Source organism: Lontra canadensis, unplaced genomic scaffold, assembly GCF_010015895.1.
Source record: "Lontra canadensis isolate GAN:19392208 unplaced genomic scaffold, GSC_riverotter_1.0 scaffold1, whole genome shotgun sequence".
NCBI classification, from domain to species: domain Eukaryota; kingdom Metazoa; phylum Chordata; class Mammalia; order Carnivora; family Mustelidae; genus Lontra; species Lontra canadensis.
Genome location: NW_022630995.1, coordinates 10834499 through 10852383, shown reverse-complemented (window position 1 = coordinate 10852383; position 17885 = coordinate 10834499). Strand labels below are relative to the sequence as shown.

General features: G+C 42.4%; 1 protein-coding gene and 1 non-coding gene across 2 annotated transcripts in view; one reads left to right on the top strand and one right to left on the bottom strand.

Annotated features, from left to right (window-relative positions):
• Nucleotides 1-210: 210 nt before the first annotated feature.
• LOC116871852 lies at nt 211-361 on the bottom strand. Its single transcript, XR_004383535.1, has one exon. It is a non-coding gene; the product is annotated as a small nucleolar RNA SNORA62/SNORA6 family (small nucleolar RNA).
• A 3487-nt stretch (nt 362-3848) lies between these two features.
• The window catches only part of MOB1B (MOB kinase activator 1B), a 48900-nt gene continuing 34863 nt past the window's right edge, over nt 3849-17885 (top strand). Inside the window, exon 1 of the mRNA XM_032843511.1 lies at nt 3849-4078. Coding sequence (XP_032699402.1) covers nt 4065-4078 — 14 coding nt within the window. The 5' untranslated portion in view covers nt 3849-4064. The remainder of the gene's footprint in view (nt 4079-17885) is intronic.

The following is a 17885-nucleotide window of genomic DNA, read 5'->3' as shown; positions in this document are numbered from 1 at the left end:
GGCTCTTTAAAAAAAAAAACAAAAGCATAACTACATCATCATCATCACAACTGGGTAAATGGTGATCAGAAACCAGAGATATCGGGGAAGAGAAGTAAAGAAAGAAAAAACCCAGATGCTTACAGGTAACACTTTGCTTTGTCTATCCTTATTGGGCGTGTAAATTCCTTTTTGGAAGCCCATCTTATGGCTTTATACCCTTTGTTTTTTAGTTGTAGCAAGAATTACTATCAAACTCCACTGACTGGGCCAGAGACACTTGTGGTATTAGCAAAAGACTCACCCCTCGTGTAGCGCACCACCTAGACTTGTGAGTTCTCTGGCCTGCCAGCCTCAACTCTGAGCTCTAACAATGTGCAGGGCTTCAAATACTGTTTACTTGCTGAGGTCTGCATCCATGTCTCTAGTTCAGATTCCTCCCGTCCCCCTTGGCACAGTAGTCAAAACTCTACTTGACTATTTTGATGTCTAATAGACATCTCGAAGTTAACATATCTAAAATGGAACTTTTAGTTTAACCCCCAAATTGTGACTCATATCTTCCCTGTTTCGATAAATGGCTGTTTCAATTAGTTGCTAAAGCCAAAAATAATTGTAGTAATCTCCTTTCCCCAGCCTCCACAATCTATCACCAAGTGCTGTTGGTTTTACCCTGAGATTATTAATTTCTTCTATTTTTAAAAAAATATTTTATTTATTTATTCGACACAGATATCACAAGTAGGCAGAGAGGCAGGCAGAGAGAGAGAGGGGGAAGCAGGCTCCCCGGTGAGCAGAGAGCCCGACGCGGGGCTCGATCCCAGGAACCTGGGATCATGACCCGAGCCGAAGGCAGAGGCTTAACCCACTGAGCCACCCAGGAGCCCCTAATTTCTTCTATTATTAATGACACTACGCTAAACCAAATCACAACTGAGAAACAACCGGACTATTAGAATAGTCTCCTGGTTTCCCTTCTGACTTGTTGGCTCCCTCTAGTCCATTCTCCACAAAAAGGGAGAGTGATCTTTCCAAAATGTTAATCACGGATCATGAACTGATAATTGCTGAAGCTGCAGGATGGATTCATTATATTAATTTCCTCCCCTTTGTATATGTTTGAAATTTTCCAAATTAAAAAAAATGAAACGTTATTCAGATTATCTTACCCCAGCCTGCCCTCTGTCTCCATGTCCAGCTTTATCTGATGCCATTTTTCTTGCTCACTCTGCCCAGGCCATAACCTTTCAGCTCTAAGAACTCTTTAAGCTCTTTCTTATCTTAGAGCATTTTTGCTTATTATTTCCTCTACTAGAAAATGCTCATCCCCTCACTCTTTCTAAGACTGCTTCCTCCTCTTGTTTCAGGTCTTAACAAAAATGTCACCTCCTTAGAGAGGCTTTTCTTAAAAGTATTTTTTAAAAAAGATTTTATTTATTTATTTGACAGAGAGAGAGAGAGAGAGAGAGATCACAAGTAGGCAGAGAGGCAGGCAGAAGGGGGGGGGGGAGGCAGGCCCCCCGCTGAGCAGAGAGCCCAATGTGGGGCTCGATCCCAGGACCCTGGGATCATGACCTGAGCCAAAGGCAGAGGCTTTACCCATGGAGCCACCCAAGCACCCCGAGAGGCTTTTCTTAACCACGGCATCTAAATTAGATCCTCTCCCTTCAGCATTGCTATTACATTATTCTGTCTACTTCCCGTCTTCCCACAATGTATAACTATCTTGTTTGTTTACATTTACATATATAAATATACTCACTTATAAATTTGAATCTTTTTAAAAAATATTTAAAGGCATACCCACACATGTTCTATTCCATTTATGTTATAGTATCAATTCTTGGAAAAATTGGTAAATACAGATTTTAATCATCTTCCTTCATAAATAAAGATTTACAAACAAAATAATTTTGATCAGGGGAGTAACTTCTTGAAATTTTAAGAGGACAGTGATATGAAATATGAATTGGGGCAGGTGAAATTGTTATTAGAAACGTCTATTTGAATATACCCCTATTTGATTCTAAATTTCTCAATACTTTTGAAGCTGAGTAATTTTAAGTGACAGCCATGGTTTGATTTAAATGTTTAACCTCTGGAATTATATTCTGTATTATTAATACGAAACCTCTATCATTTCTAAGACCAATATATTTAAGTTTAATCAGCTGTTAATTTCAGCCAATTCTCCAAGAAGAACTCAGCAGGTAATTTAGCAGATTCTCTCCTCTGCTTATCGTTATCCGGGTTCATTGTCATAGAATTCATTTAAAGTGTGTTAGAACAAAAGCAAAGCTACCAAAGCTTAGAACAAAAGTCAGCTACCAAATCAGGGAGCAGATGGGAACTGTCCGCCAGACATTTGAAGGACAACCCTGACACGACAGAACTTTAGAACTGGAGGATATCCTACAGATCATGTAAAAATTCAAGGCCCTCATTTTAACAGGGATGAGACTGTTGTTGTAGCAGGTTAACTGATTTACCCTTCCCAAACGTAATTTCCTAATCTGGTAATTCAAGTTGTACTTTCAGAAGACCCTTAGGAATTATATAGTACATTAGTAGTACCAAATCAAGATCTGGGCTTCTGTCACAAATCCATTATTTTCACTTTATTAAGGTAAATCCTTTCCCCTCTTCTTTCCTCCATCTTTTGAGTCTTTAAGTCTTCTCAAATTATTCCAATGACCACTGCTATTTCCGAGATAGCGTCAAGATTCCAATATTTCCTTCTGTTTTAAAGAAAATGGTTTGATTTACTGAGGTACTGAACTAATACCGCACAAACTCAACAGACTATATTTCATATTGGTACTTCTTCCAAGTAACTCAACCCAAGGTGGGTTAATAGCTGTACATTATTTAAGTTTTGTTCCAATATTTTTGAAAACTTACTTGTGGATTTGATGGGTGTTGTGAATAAAGAAGATGGACACCTCTAGTGTAAAATAAGTGGGTACTCAAAGCGATAATGTTGTGGTAGGCTGCTCATCAGGGGCAATGCTGATTACGCATTTATGGGGTCTAAGACCATCATAAACATAGGGCCTTCTGCAGACACTCCCTTATTTCACAGAGTCAGGGGGGTTCAGGGCCAGGCTTTATAATCTATTTAAGAATGCTCCACAGACCTTGCATAGGTCACTACAGCAGTTTTCCCAGCTACTGACGATAGCCTAACCCGCCTGCTGAAACAAGGCTGGACCCTGACCTCTCCTCTCCTAGTTCAGGGTTTTAAGACAGAACCATAAAACGACGGGGAGCTTGACTCCTTTCTCTATTCTGGGCAAACAACACCCACACATTCCAAACACGTTAAACCTCCTCCTGCTTTTATATACTAGCAAAGGGACTCCATAACCTTTCATCATCCCTTGCTGCACACTTAGAACGGGCAGAAGCCCTAGTGGCAATTCCATCCCTCACTGCAAACCCAGACATCCCAGAGAGGAGCCCATTCCCTTCCCGACTGCTGAAACCCAGCCAAGGAGTTGGGAGCGCTCCGCCACGACCCGCCCCCAGCTGGGCGGACTGGCCTTGGCGGGCCCGGCGGCCCCAGAGCCCTGCTTGGGCGCGGTCCCGGGCTTCGAGGACGTCCAGAACTTGGGGGACCCGCAGCCCCGGCCGGACGAGGGTGGGCGCGCGCCGCTCTCGCGAGAACTCGCGGAGTGAGGGCCGTGGGGCGCTAGAGGGTTGGAGAGGGAGGGGGGGGTTTGGAGGAGGAGGAGGTGGAGGAAGAAGGTGAGGAGGAGGAGAAAGGGGGAGGCGGGGCGAGCAGCTCGGCAGCCGCGGCAGCTGTTCCCCGGAGAGCCCGCGTGCGGCCCTTTCCCCGCCTTGTCCTCCTCCCCCGCCGCCGTCCGTGATTCAGGCCGTGCGCTTCCCACTTCCGCCCCCTCCGCCTGCCACTGGACGAGCGAAGCCGAACAAGTTGTGGCCGTCCAGCAGCCGGCTCTTCCCCTCTTCCTCCTCGCCTCCTCTTCTTTTCTCCCTCCCTCTTATTCCCTGGCCGCCGCCCGAGCCGTCGCCGCCGCCCGGAGGCCGAGAGACCGCCGAGCCCCCCAGCCCCTGCCGCCGCCGACATGAGCTTCTTGTTGTGAGTAGCCAGGCCCGGCGCGCGCGGGCTTTGTTCGGGAGACCAGGGCCGCGGGCCCCAGCTCGCCTTGGCCCTCGCTGCCTGGGCCGGGCGTTCCCATCCAGCAGGGCTCTGGGAGCCTGCCCGGTGCGCGGGCGCTGCCGGACGCCTGTCGCCTCCCCAGCCCGCTTCGAGCTCGCGTGGAGCCCTCCGGCCCCCAAGGAGCCTCTTGCTCCCCGGACCCCAAGTCCCGACACACCCCGGTGTGTCGATTGGTTGGCCCTGCATTTCTCCATCACCCCGATGTCTCTCTTCCCTCTTCTCTTGGGTTTGTGGGTTTAGCCGCCCAGCGTAGATACCACCCACTCCCCCTTATGCCCCTTACGCGTCTCCTGCCCGGCGGCTCTGTCTCCGTTTCGCTTGCCCATTGCGTTTATCTGGGTCCAAGAATAGAAGATCGGGCGTTGTACTTTTCCCCGTCACCCCAGCACCCTTTTAACTTCTTAGATTTTAGGAGTACAAAGTTGGGGTGACAAGTCCTGTGGATGTAACACCCTTAATGAGGCTGCTTTCGAGTCGGGATCCCATGATGACAGCCCCAGGGTCTTGGGGTCTGGAGCAGCTCCTTGCTTCCCCGAGGCGCCCTTCCTCCCAGTGTGCTCCCCTGAAAAGTAGGGGCTTTATCTTTTTAGACAACCACCAAGTAGAAGTCTGAGGAGTGTGCCCTGGGGTCGATTAGGTCCGCTGGGGAGTGCTTTTGCAAATCGTTTGTAAATGCCAACTTAACGTCACATTTAGGGCTGGTCATTATTTCATTTACTTACCTTTATTGTAGACGAATTCGGGGTTGGGCAGAAAGCTGGGATGGCCACTTAGGGGTGTGGAGGCAGCAGACAGCCTCAGGTCGTCAGTAAACAGGCCATACACTCTTGGAATTCCTCTTTTGAAAGCTTCATTGTGATTCACCTATGTTTAATCTGTGGTTAGAAAACTCATAAAAACTCAGATTGAAATTTGCACCATATACTCCTTTACTGTTGTGGACAGAATAGCATTTTTCTTCACAACAATAACAATAGCAGTTTTGTCCCGATTCTCTTTCCCCACCTGTAATTTTTAGTCACTACATTGGCACTTGGATCCCCAGAATTTAACTAACCCTAATTTCACGTGTTCAGATATAAAATATTAATCCTTTTTTGAGCAGTGAAGCAAAACTGAGTGATCACAGAAGGCTAAGTGGCAGGCCAGATTGCTAATGTTTCTCATAGGCACCAGAGGCCTGGCTTGTGTCACCCTGCCTACCACATGTGAGTTTGAGTTTGTGAAATCTCTTTCTTAGGCTCTAGAAGCTGGTTCTGAGTTTGTCATGTAGGTAGTGCTGGGTGAGAGGACTTCTGAAAAACTTTGTTTCTTAGTTTAGATTGAATCAAGATATCCAGGTATCTCTGCTTGAAGCTTCTCATCTTGACTATATTTCACGTTGCTGTTGTTTTATTTCTTCAAGAGTTTAAAAGGTGCCTTCAAAATAGCTGTGTAGGTGCTGTCCGTGACTGTTGCTGATGGGCTTATGACTCTTGGAACTCACAGCTAAATTGATTGGAGCAGGGAAGAACCATATTTGGCTGAAACTAGGGGATGGAGAAGGTTTTGGTGGTATTTTCTGAATACAAATAAAACAGTATCCTTTTTTTACATGGCTCAGTATTTAATAGTTACAGAAATGCAGTGGTTTAGTTCATTTCTCCTGAAGCATACTAGTTATATAAGAAAAATCTTGCCGTAACGAATGTATATATGTATAAGCACCCTTCAGGGTTTGTACTATTTGGAGCACAATTTTTCAGTCAGGTCTCATGTGGCAGTTAATATAGTTCCAAAGTATTTAGCACTTGTGCTTGACAGTCCATAAAAATAAATCCAACTTGGTTTTGGTTTTTGTCCACCAGTAGTTTCAAATCTAAAGGGAAGACCTCATAGATAGAAATAATTATTATCAGACATGAAAGAATAAAGTTTTGGTTATTTCCTCTATATGTTATTTAGTATAGCTTCCTGGATATTATTTCTCTACGGGTAGGTGAGCAGAAAAATTAAGAGTTGCAGGTTAGGAAATAAATAGAAATATTTACCTCTAGTTCTTGGAATCCTACTTGTAAGGCTACTGTGAGCGGATGGAGCTGAGGAAAAAAGGGCCTTGTGAGATAGGTTTATGAAGGTGCTGACTCAGAACTCCTGAGGGCTTTAAGAGAGAAGGGAAGAACTATTGATTCAAAAAAATCATTTAGGGACACCTGGGTTGCTTAATGGATTAAGCCTCTGCCTTCTGCTCAGGTCAGGATCTCAGGGTCCTGGGATCAAGCCCCGCATCGGGCTCTCTGCTCAGCAAGGAGCCTGCTTCCTCCTCTCTCTCTGCCTGCCTCTCTGCCTACTTGTAATCTCCGTCTGTCAAATCAATCAATCAATCAATCAATCTTAAAAAAACAAAACCCATCATTTAGTGTACCAGGCACTGAGGTAGGCACTGGGTATCATTTATGAACAAAACCAACAAAAATTCCTGCATTAGTTAAGCTTATGTTTTGGTAAGTGATCATAAACAGTGAATATCAGTAAATTATATTGCACGGTAGGAGGATGTAAGTGCCATGGAACAAAGTAGGGCAGGGTAAAGAGGTTTTTTTTTTTTTTTTTCCTTTGGTTAGGGAGATGAGGTAGATTAGGTAATCTCCAGAGGATGCCCAGATAATCAGCAGCAGTGATACCTTTTGTAGCTTTTGTCCAAACGCTCAGAATAAATTTGTACAGCATATGGAGATACGGCTGGGACAAAGCTTTGGTTGTGCTGCAGATTGGCCTTGTGTATCTTCAAGTTAATAAGCTAAATTCCCAAATGTACACAGGGAAACTCCTCAGGAACTAATTTGATTTTGTAGACTCAAATCTTAAAACATCCTCAGCACCTGCTGTGTGCTAAGCATGGTGCAAGGCGTGGGACCCCAGCGTAGTTCAGTTTGTAAATGGTCATCTCTAATAGATTGTGATGCAGTCATGGGGAGTCTGAAGAATGTGGAGCAATTTGTTTTATTTGGGCTGGAGGAAGGCTTCATGAAAGAAGTGATGGACAGTTAATGGAATCTGTAACAGGGGTTCTCTGAGAGGGTATGGGGAACTGGAAGATTTCAGTCAGAGGAAGCATCATAGAGATACAAACTTGCTTGTGAATTGTCCATTTTCAGGTTTGTCAAGAGGCTGTGGAATTGTGGAGCTAGATGGGATCCATCCATAACCTGGCTTGCTCAACCTTTTAGTAAAATGGCAAAATCACCGACATCAGGTTACTGGTATAATTATTGGCTCAGGTTGAATCGGAACACAGCCCTCTCAGGGTTTTTCTGGTCTTGGCATTTTATGCATATAGCAACATCCAGGGAAACTTAGGATCAGAGTGAGTTCTCAGCATTCACTCAAAGTGTATTGAGTGTTCTCTATGTTTCTAGCATTTTGAAATTGCTAGTCTCTTCTAACCAATAGAATTTCACAGAAATATTTGACTTGGAAAAGACTGAGGTATTATTTCCTGATGTAGGGCTTGGTTGGAACAGAGTTAAAACAAATACTTGTAGTTAACTTTAAAACGAAGTCTGGAGGAAAGATGGTTTAGGGATGTGAATGAATATAAACCAGGTCTGTTTCTGTTTTGGAAGAAACAGAGATAGTTTGGGAAAATAAGGAAATGTTTATTGAGGATTGTGCTAGGTAACTTCAATTTATCTTTTTTATTTTTAGATTTTATTTATTTATTTGAGAGAGAGAGGGCATATGAGGCAGAAATGAGGGGCAGAGAGGGAAGCAGACTCCTGGATTCTGGGTGAGTAGGGTGTTGGATCTGGGGCTTGATCCCGCAACTCCAAGATCATGACCTGAGCCAAAGGCAGACAGCAGACTGAGCCACCCAGGCACCGCTAAATTCAGTTTATCTCTTCTAAAAAATAGCAGTGTAGGGGACACCTGAGTGGCTCAGTCCGTTAAGTGCCTTCTGCTCAGGTCACGGTCCCAGAGTCCTGGGATCGAGTCCTGCATCGGGCTCCTTGCTTGGTGGAGTGCCTGCTTCTCCCTCTGCCTGCCGCTTCCCCAGCTGTGCTCACTCTCTCTCTCCTTCTCCCTCTCTAAGAGATAAATAAAATCTTAAAAAAAAAAAAAAAAAACTAGCAATTTAAAAACTGCAAGGTTAGAGTACCTGGCTGGCTCAGGCAGTAGAGTTGGAGCCGCATGTTGGAGGCAGAATTTACTTAAAAAACAAACAAACAAACAAAAAACAAAATAAAACAAAAAACGGACAAGGCTGACCAATAAGACCCCTTTGGGAGTCCTTAACAATAAACTAGAGATAAGCCGCACTGGCATCGGTCCTCAAAACAACGCTGTGCTCCAGTAGAGAGAATTCGGTTCTATTATGCTCCATGAGTAAGTGAGTAAGTGAAACCATAATTGACTCTCTCTGCTTGACTTATTTCACTCAGCATAATCTCTTCCAGTCCCGTCCATGTTGATAACAAAAGTTGGATAGTCATCCTTTCTGACGCCTGAGTAATATTCTGTCATATATATGGACCATATCTTCTTTATCCCTTCGTCTGTTTAAGGGCACCTTGGCTCTTTCCACAGTTTGGGGATTGTGGCCATTGCTGCTATGAACATTTGGGTATGTATTAATACCTGCAGTTCTGAGCCAAGTAGCACAGGGTTCATCCTAGCCTTCTCCCTCTACGTATTTTTCACTTTGTTAGTCTACCAGGCTCCCGTAATCCTCAACGTAATGTATTTGCTCAAACCACTGTATATAGCCATTCTCCAAACCCTTCCTGGCCACCCTTCTTGTACCTTGGGCCTCCGAATGTCATCCAAGTCCCCTGAGCATGTGCAGGCCTCTGCTTTAGCTGTATTATGGTTGAAAGCAGTCTGAGACTCCACTGTGTATGGTTTAAGTGTGACGGTAATCTGATTTTTTCCCCATGAATCCTGTGTTTAGGATCAATACCTCAGGTATGATGGGAGGATTAGAGATACTGAATGGAAAAGGCCTAGCTCAATAAATTCTAGTTAAGTACAGCAGTGATAACTAGTTCATTATCGATAATTCAGCAGTGTCATGGTTGCTAGTAGCTATTATTATTTTTTATTGACATATTCATCATTTCTGATTACTTAAATCATGGCCAGTTTCTTTAGGTTTATAGTCATATGTATCAGTGCTGCTTTGATTTTCTGCAGTTAGAACTTAAAAAGCAGATGTTTGAAGGTAAGTGAATATTTGGGTAACAGTTCCCTCCTAGCCAAGTAGCCTTATTATTTATAAAGGGAAGTTTGAATTTTCTTTCATTGCTACTGTTATTTTATCTTTCAGCCTAAGTCCTTTTGTTCTCAAATTGAAATTTGATAGGAATAGTTCGGTGGTTGTAGGTTTGAGTATTAGAGGAATATTTTTTCTGTTTCTTTGTAGAAGTAGATAATTGTACGACAGAAACTTCCTTGGGATATGCCTGGGTGGCTCAGTTGGTTAAGTATCTGCCTTTGCTCAGGTCATGATCCCAGGATTCTGGGATTGAGTCCTGCATCAGGCTCCTTGCTCAGGAGGAAGCCTCCTTCTCCCTCTGCCTGCCATTCGCCCCTGCTTGTGCTGTCTCTCTCTCAAATAAATAAATAAAATCTTAAAACAAACAAACAGGAAAACCCCAAATACATTCTTAATATTCCGTGTAAATACAGGATGATTAAGTAGAAGCAGTAGGGGTGAAAGCCTTTTATGGCAGCTTTTCTGGTGTCTTGGTGCCTAGATCATGTTCAGACAGAAGAGCAGCAGCTTGGCCTTTCTGCTCTTTCTGAAGAATCTGTTTGCTTGGTAGTGCCCTATAGCGTTACATTTAACGACTGAAATAACTCTTTGTTTAAAAACTCGCCACGGTTATAGTTTTTACTCACATATGACTGGTTCCATTCTGTAGCTCTTTGCCACATCCTGCCAAATATTCAGCGGGCCCTCTTATTTTCAACTCTTCAAAATTTCACTTTTGAATCCATGAACAACAAACTGATTTGACAGAACCCAATTCTCTCCACTGGAGCACAGCGTTGTTTTGAGGACCGATGCCAGTGCCACTTGTCTCTAGTTTATTGTTAAGGACTCCCTAAGGGGTCTTATTGGTCAGCCTTGTCCGTTTTTTGTTTTGTTTTTGTTTTTGGTTTTTTATTTATTTATTTATTTTTTAAGTAAGTTCTGCCTCCAACATGCGGCTCCAACTCCACTGCCTGAGCCAGCCAGGTACTCTAACCTTGCAGTTTTTAATTTGGGAAATGAAAAGTTATCAAGAACCAAAATTAAAAATTTTTTTTCAAACTACAGTTATAGCCAAACTATTCCAAAAGTGAAGTTCTAAGTTGCTAGACATTTGGGAACCAAATGTGCCTCAATTGAGATGTATTGGTTTTAGCTTTTTTTTAAATTTGACAGAGATCACAAGCAGGCAGAGAGGCAGGCAGAGAGAGAGAGAGGAGGAAGCAGGCTCCCCGATGAGCAGAGAGCCCGATGCGGGGCTCGAACCCAGGACCCTGGGATCATGACCTGAGCCGAAGGCAGAGGCTTTAACCCACTGAGCCACCCAGGCACCCCAGTTTTAGCTTTTGTTAAGTGCGAACATAATTTGGGTGTTGGGACTGTGTTGTCTAGTGATAACTATAGGCTCTAGAGATAACTTTATTATTATTTTAAGATTTCATTTATCAGAGAGAGTGCAAGCAGGGGGAGTGGCAGGCAGAGACAGAGAAAGAGGGAGAAGCAGGCTCCCCATTAAGTAAGGAACCTGAAGTGGGATGATCCCAGGACCCTGGGATCATGACCTGAGCTGAAGGCAGACCCTTAACCAACTGTGCCACCCAGGTGCCCATTTTTACAATTTTTTAATGCCATTCAACATTTAGAAAAAAGTACCACTAACACCATTGGGAAGAAGGTCTGCTTTTGGCTCTCTGGTGACAGAGCACTACCCCCAGGACTGAGGAGATCAGTATCTCTCCATAGTTACAGCTCTTGGTAGGTCTACTCTAGGTCCTTAAGGGGTGGAGCTTTGGCATCACTTGGGAGTATGTTAGAAATGCAAGATTTCAGGCCCGAAACCTTGAATTAGAATGAATTTTAAGATTCCTACGTGAAAAGCACATTCAAGTTTGAGAAGCTTTAGATAATAGCAAGTGGACGATGCCCGTGTATTGAGTTAGATGATTCAAAATAAGGTAAAGTAGAAAAATCCTTGAGATTCTAAATAACACTACCTCTGTTTTTGAGACATTCTGTGAGGCCCTGCCAGATTCAGTGCTTGACCAGACTTTAGTCAGGCTCTTGGAACCTACTCCTAGGCTCACCTGCACACTTCCATGTAAAGTTTGCTTTTAGCAGGAACCCTGCTTGTTCAGTTTAACCAGAAGCTTCCCCCCCCCGCAATTTCAGTATCTGATTGAGCTTTGTTTTCTCCGCTGTCCCTCAGGTGATGTTGGATCACCTGGCCTGTCTTCAGCAAGAATCCTGTTAGGTCAGTTTAGCCAGAACCCTTCTAAGCCTGATGTTTTCTCCTGGTAATTTTCTGTCCGCTCACCCCCGCACCCTGCTCCCACTCGCTGGAATTCCCACTCTCACACGCTGTGCTTACATTTGAACCCAGTCTCCACCTCTGCCTTGCCCCCCAGTGTACAATCCCATTGCACTGGTTCCTGTATTTAGCTCATTGTTCTTGAATAAAGTCTGCTGCACCATCTTTGACAGTTGTCGGTTTTCTTTAACTTCTCTCGAGGAGGTTAGGTCCCTTGGTTGTCTTGGTACATCTGTGATTGTTTTAATTATTAATTAAGGCTTTTCTCCCCTTCTGGACAGTAAATTTCATAGGGTTTATTGACTGTTTCATTTTCCAGGGTGTTTGGACCATTTTCTTCCCGCAGTTCACTCAGGTCTTTGAGGTGGAGACTGGAGTATGCTGGAAGTGGTTGCCAAAACTCCAAGAGCAGCCTCTGTGATGTGGTGTTTGCTTACCATTCCCGTCTCATCGGAGCCTGTCTTCCATGTCCTCCCCGCAACAGAGCCCAGCCACTTTATGTGCATTTCTTTCTTTTATTTTTTATTTTGGCGGGGGAGGGGCAGAGGGAGAGGGAGAGAGAGAATCTTAAGCAGGGTTCACGCCTTTTGTGGAGTCCAGGGCTTCACAACCCTGAGATCAGGACCCAGCCAAAACCGAGAGTCACATGCTTAATCCACTGAGCCACCTAGGTGGCCCGATTTGCATTTCTCTTAACGTGGCATTTCTCCCTGGTCTGCCTGCATTTTAAATGCTCTTCCTGTTCTGCTGGCTGGACTGCCCTTCTCCTTCCCACCCACACTGCTTTAGTTCAAGAGCCAGCTCCTTTTCTCTGCCCTGTGCCCCCGTTCAACTTGTTGGCTACCATTTCAGAGTCCTTCATGTTCCTTGTTCTAGCCCTCAACGAAAAGATACTGTACTTGTCAGTTTTCAGGCCTTTCTTCATCAGAATGTGTGACCTTGCAATTTCAAAAGCTGTGTTTAAATCTCTACCATCTAGGGCGCCTGGGTGGCTCAGTGGGTTAAAGCCTCTGCCTTCGGCTCAGGTCATGATCCCAGGGTCCTGGGATCGAGCCCCACATTGAGCTCTCCGCTCAGCAGGGAGCCTGCTTCCCCCTCTCTCTCTGCCTACTTGTGATCTCTGTCTGTCAAATAAAGAAATAAAATCTTTTTAAAAAAAAAAAATCTCTACCACCTAGCACAGTGCCTGGTATATGTTAGATACTCAATAACAAAAATTTTGTTTAAATCCGTGACATTTTCAAGTATTTTCATGGCTGTAGATGGAGGTATGAGTGATTCCTTTTATTCTGCTCTAATTTTGAATTTCAAGAGACTTCTTGAGAAATATACATAGGTGGCTCCCGTGCACAGGAAGGTTTGGAACATCTGTTTATTGGATCTTTATCTCACAATTAAAAAAAATACTTTAAGATACTAGTCTTTATTGCCCAGCAATTACAAGTATTCAGGCATGCATTTTTCTACATAACTTATTGTGAGGTGATCAGTGTTAAATATTAATTTTCATCATCTGTTTCAATTCATGTCTTCTTGACCAATTCTTCATTTTTCCTTCTAATTGCATGCCTTTGAGGCAATGAAAAATTTTAACCGCGGTAATTATGGACTTGAATCTTCATCTGCATCTACCTTTATGCTCATTACATGCAGTTGTGCTCCTAGTGGTTTTATTACAGCCATCCTTTGGGGGTTTCTGGAAGATATCAGGACGATCTTCAGTCATCTTCATTTCAGAGCTTTGTTGCACCTCAGAGAGCCCAGCGACTGGCAGCAGATGCCGCCGCCCGGCCTGCTTGCCGATGGGGACTCGTGCACCCTCCCCCTTCGGTGTCTGCTGGGAAGAGAAAAACATCTCACAAGAAGGACAGACCTTCTTGTCTTACCCTTTTTTCAGGATCTGTATATGCCAGGCATGTTTCCTACCTGCCACTGTAAATTGCGTTCCAGTAGCAGTGAGTGAGAGTACCCATTTCCTTGCATCCCTACCACCATTTCACTTAAGAAGAATAATCAAGAAGACTTCTTGGTTTCTTGGGCTTTTCATATTAATACCAAGTAAACAAGGTTTTTTTTTTTTAATTTAAAAATCTTTTTTTAAGTAGACTCAATGCCCAGCATGGAGCTCAGCGTGGGGCTTGAACTCGGGAACCTGAGATTAAGACCTGGGCTGAGATCAAGGGTCAGATGCTTAACCGTCTGAGCCACTCAGGTGCTCCCGAAGTAAACAAGTTAGTGGTAAAGATTCTTCAAGAATTTCTGTCCCCATTCTTTCTCCTTCTTCCTCCCTTCCTTCCCCCACCCCTTCCTTCCTTTCTTCCTTTCAGGATTTTATTTACTCACTTGACAGAGACACTGGCATGAGAGGGAACACAAGCAGGGGGAGTGGGAGAAGGAGTACTAGGCTTCCCACTGAGCAGGAGTCCGATGCAGGGCTGAATCATGACTTGAGCCAAAGGCAGATGTGTCACAATTGAACCACCCAGGAGCTCCCCTCTTTATTTCTAACAAAGTAGTTAGGTGCTTGCTTCTATTGTCATCAGTCTTTTTACTCTTTTATTTTAAAAGGGTAAAATAATACTTTTTATGTTATAATTTAGAATGGAGCTCTTTGTTAATAATTGAAATTTAAAACTTAATAGTCATATAAAAAAGAATATAATTAAAAGTTTTTTTGTTGTGTGCTTAATGGTCACAGAATTAATAATTTAAAATATTAATAACTTATTAGGAAAATACTAATTTTATCCAATAGGTGCACAGATAATAGTCTGTAAGGGGGGTTTTATAAAATGAAATATTTAACTTTAATTGAATTTCTTGTTGCTGATATTTTAATGCAGAAAATAAACAGATAATTTAATGCAAATAATGAGTATGTTTGGGAAGCAGATGGCATATTTGGAGCTGTAAAAATGCCTTGTAGATTCTGAAGCTTATCACCTATTACTTTTAACATATTTATTGCTTTTCTCGTGGAGTCTGAGAAAGAGCTCTGCCAGGTTTTTGCTCTCTGTATTATTTCAAGGTAGAGTTTTTTTTTCCTAAAATATGAGTAAATAGTAGTGTTTCAGTTGCTGTTGAATCTGAAACGTATGCTTGTATGAAGTGCTTATAGTTTTGAGCATTTATAGGTTGTTTTAAGCATGAGAAAGTTACAACTCAGAACACTTTATCATTTTATCGGTAAATACTTTGCATATTTGTATATATGAGAAATCCTGGTAACCTTAATACATTTGTTCCTTTTTCTTTTTCTTTCTTTCTTTTTTTTTTTTTTTAAAGATTTTATTTATTTATTTGACACAGAGAGAGAGAGATCACAAGTAGGCAGAGAGGCAGGCAGAGGGAGAAGGAGAAGCAGGCTCCCCAAGGAGCAGAGAGCCTGATGTATTTGTTCCTTTTTCTAATGGCAGTTCTGATACTTACATTTCACTTAGTTCAAAGAAGAAACTGAGGGTGATGAGAGATTTTTGCAGTTCTATGCATTTTTTTTCTTTTTCCCCTTTTCGGTGGTTTTCACTGATTTGTGTTATCCTTTCACAGGTTTTTTTTTTTTGTTTTGTTTTTTTGTTTTGTTTTGTTTTTGCCAGACAGAGATCGGAAGTAGGCAGAGAGGCAAGTGGGGGGAGGGGGGAAGCAGGCTCCCTGCTAAGCAGAGAGCCTGATGAGGGATCCTGGGATCATGACCTAGCCTGAGCCGGAAGGCACAGGCTTTAACCCACTGAGCCACTTAGGCGCCCCCCTTTCACAGTTTTAAATGGCTGAGGTTGAAGTCCATTGCAGATACTGGGGAGCATTGCTGAATCCCAGGTAATGCAAAAATGTCATTTTTACAGTATTAGGATTGAAGGGGCTTTTTTTTTTTTTCTTTTTTTTAATTGTACCACTAGTGGAGTTTTATATAGCCCTTTCTCTGCCTTCTGTTCCCAGGCGTGACTGCATCTGATTATTTTCGTATGGGCCTTCCTGACATCACACTAGTAACTACAGGCTGTTCTTGTTAGCTTTCATTTAGAGGAATAATTGCCTTGTGTTTGGATTAGATTAGATTACTGGTGATCGGAATTTGATTGCTTTTGGTTTTCTCAAAGGCCGTTTTTTTTTTTTTTTTTAAAGATTTTATTTATTTATTTGATAGACAGAGACCACAAGTAGGTAGAGGCAGGCAGAGAGAGAGGAGGAAGCAGGCTCCCCGCTGAGCAGAGAGCCCGATGTGGGGCTCCATCCCAGGACCCTGGGATCATGACCTGAGCCGAAGGCAGAGGCTTTAACCCACTGAGCCACCCAGGTGCCCCAAAGGCCATTGTTTTATCAAGTTGATTGAATCTGGAAGTTTCTAAGGTGAACGAATCTTTTTGAAATAATTTGATAATAGACCTAAGCAATAGCAGCCACTAGCTAGCTAATAAGCCATTAGGATGAGAAGTCTCCGTATATATAGGTGATTTTGGCTTACTGATCTTTGGTGTACTATAAATATGATGTCATAAATATATTGCACAGTATGCTTTGATTTTAAAGATAGAGCAGTTTATTAACATTTCTGTAAACAGAAATTCTGTAAATTTTATCGCCATGTTTTCATAAGCATTCACTTTTTTAGTTTAAGCTTTTGTACTTTAAACAATTTTACTCTTCTTATACCTGTCCATGATTTAATTTAGAGTTAAATAGTTCTGTAAGTCTTGTCGTAAAAACAACCCCTTTTTTCCTGCTTCAGGATATAGCCATTTGAACTCTTTTATCTGATTGTTTTAATTTATCTCTAATTTATTATTACTTATTTTTTTCATTTCTAGGCATTAAATATTAGATTCTCTTTCTTTTTTTCTTTTTCTTTTTTTTTTTTTAAAGATTTCATCCATTCACTCGACAGAGAGAGATCACAATTAGACAGAGAGGCAGGCAGAGAGAGAGAGAGAGAGAGGGAAGCAGGCTCCCCGCAGAGCAGAGAGCCCAACGCGGGACTCGATCCCAGGACCCTGAGATCATGACCTGAGCTGAAGGCAGCGGCTTAACCCACTGAGCCACCCAGGTGCCCCTCTTTTTTTATTGAAGTATAGTTGACATATATAGTATTAGTTTCAGGTGTACAACAGACTGATTCAACATTTGTATACATTGCAAAATGATCACCACTGTAAGTCTAGTTAAACATGTGTCATCAAAGTGTGATGCAGTGTTATTGACTATATTTCTTATGCTGTAATTTCTTATGCTGTATATTACGTCCCTATGACTTATTTATCCCATAACTGGAACTTTGTATTTCTTGATCTGTGTGCACTCCCACTGTCGCCCCTTCCCTCTGGCAACCACCAATCTGTTTTATGTATCTATGTGTCTGGGTTCTGTTTTGTTTTGTTTTTTAGATTGCACACTTAAGTGAAATCATGTGGTATTTGTCTTTCTCTGACTTATTTCACTTAGCGTAATACCCTGTAGGTCCATCCATATTGTGGCAAATGGTAAGATTTCATTCTTTTTTTATGGCTGAGTAGTATTTATGTGTGTGTGCACGCTCGTGTGTGAGACATTCTTTACCCATTCATCTACTGATGGACACTCAGGCTGTTTCCATATCTTGGATATTGTATATCATGCTGCAGTAAATGTAAGAGTGCATATATCTTGTTGATTGAGTACTGCTTCCCTCCCCCTGAGTGCATAGACACTCAGTAAGTAGTGGAATTGCTGGCTTATTTAATAGTTCTTTTAATTTTTTGAGGAACCGTCATATGTTTCCGTAGTGGCTGTTGCAGATTACATTCCCACCAACAGTGCACGGGGTTCCCTTTTATCCCAATCCTCCACAATACTTGTGATTTCTGATCTTTTTGGTAATAGCCATCCAGACAGATGTAAGGTGATCTCTCATTGTGTTTTTATTTGCAATTCCCTGTGACTAGTGATGGTGAGCACCTTTTCCTGTGCTTTTTGGCCATCTGTTTGTCTTTTTTTGAAAAATGTCTATCCAGGTGCTCTACCTATTTTTAAATTTTGTTGTTATTGTTACAGAGTTGTATGAATTCTTTATGTATTTTGAATATTAACACCTTAATGAATGTATCTCTTGCCAGTATCTCCTCCCATTCAGTAGGTTGCCTTTAAGAATTATTGATGGTTTCCTTTGTTTTATTATTGATGTTTCCTTTTTAGTTTGATGTAATCCCCTTCATTTT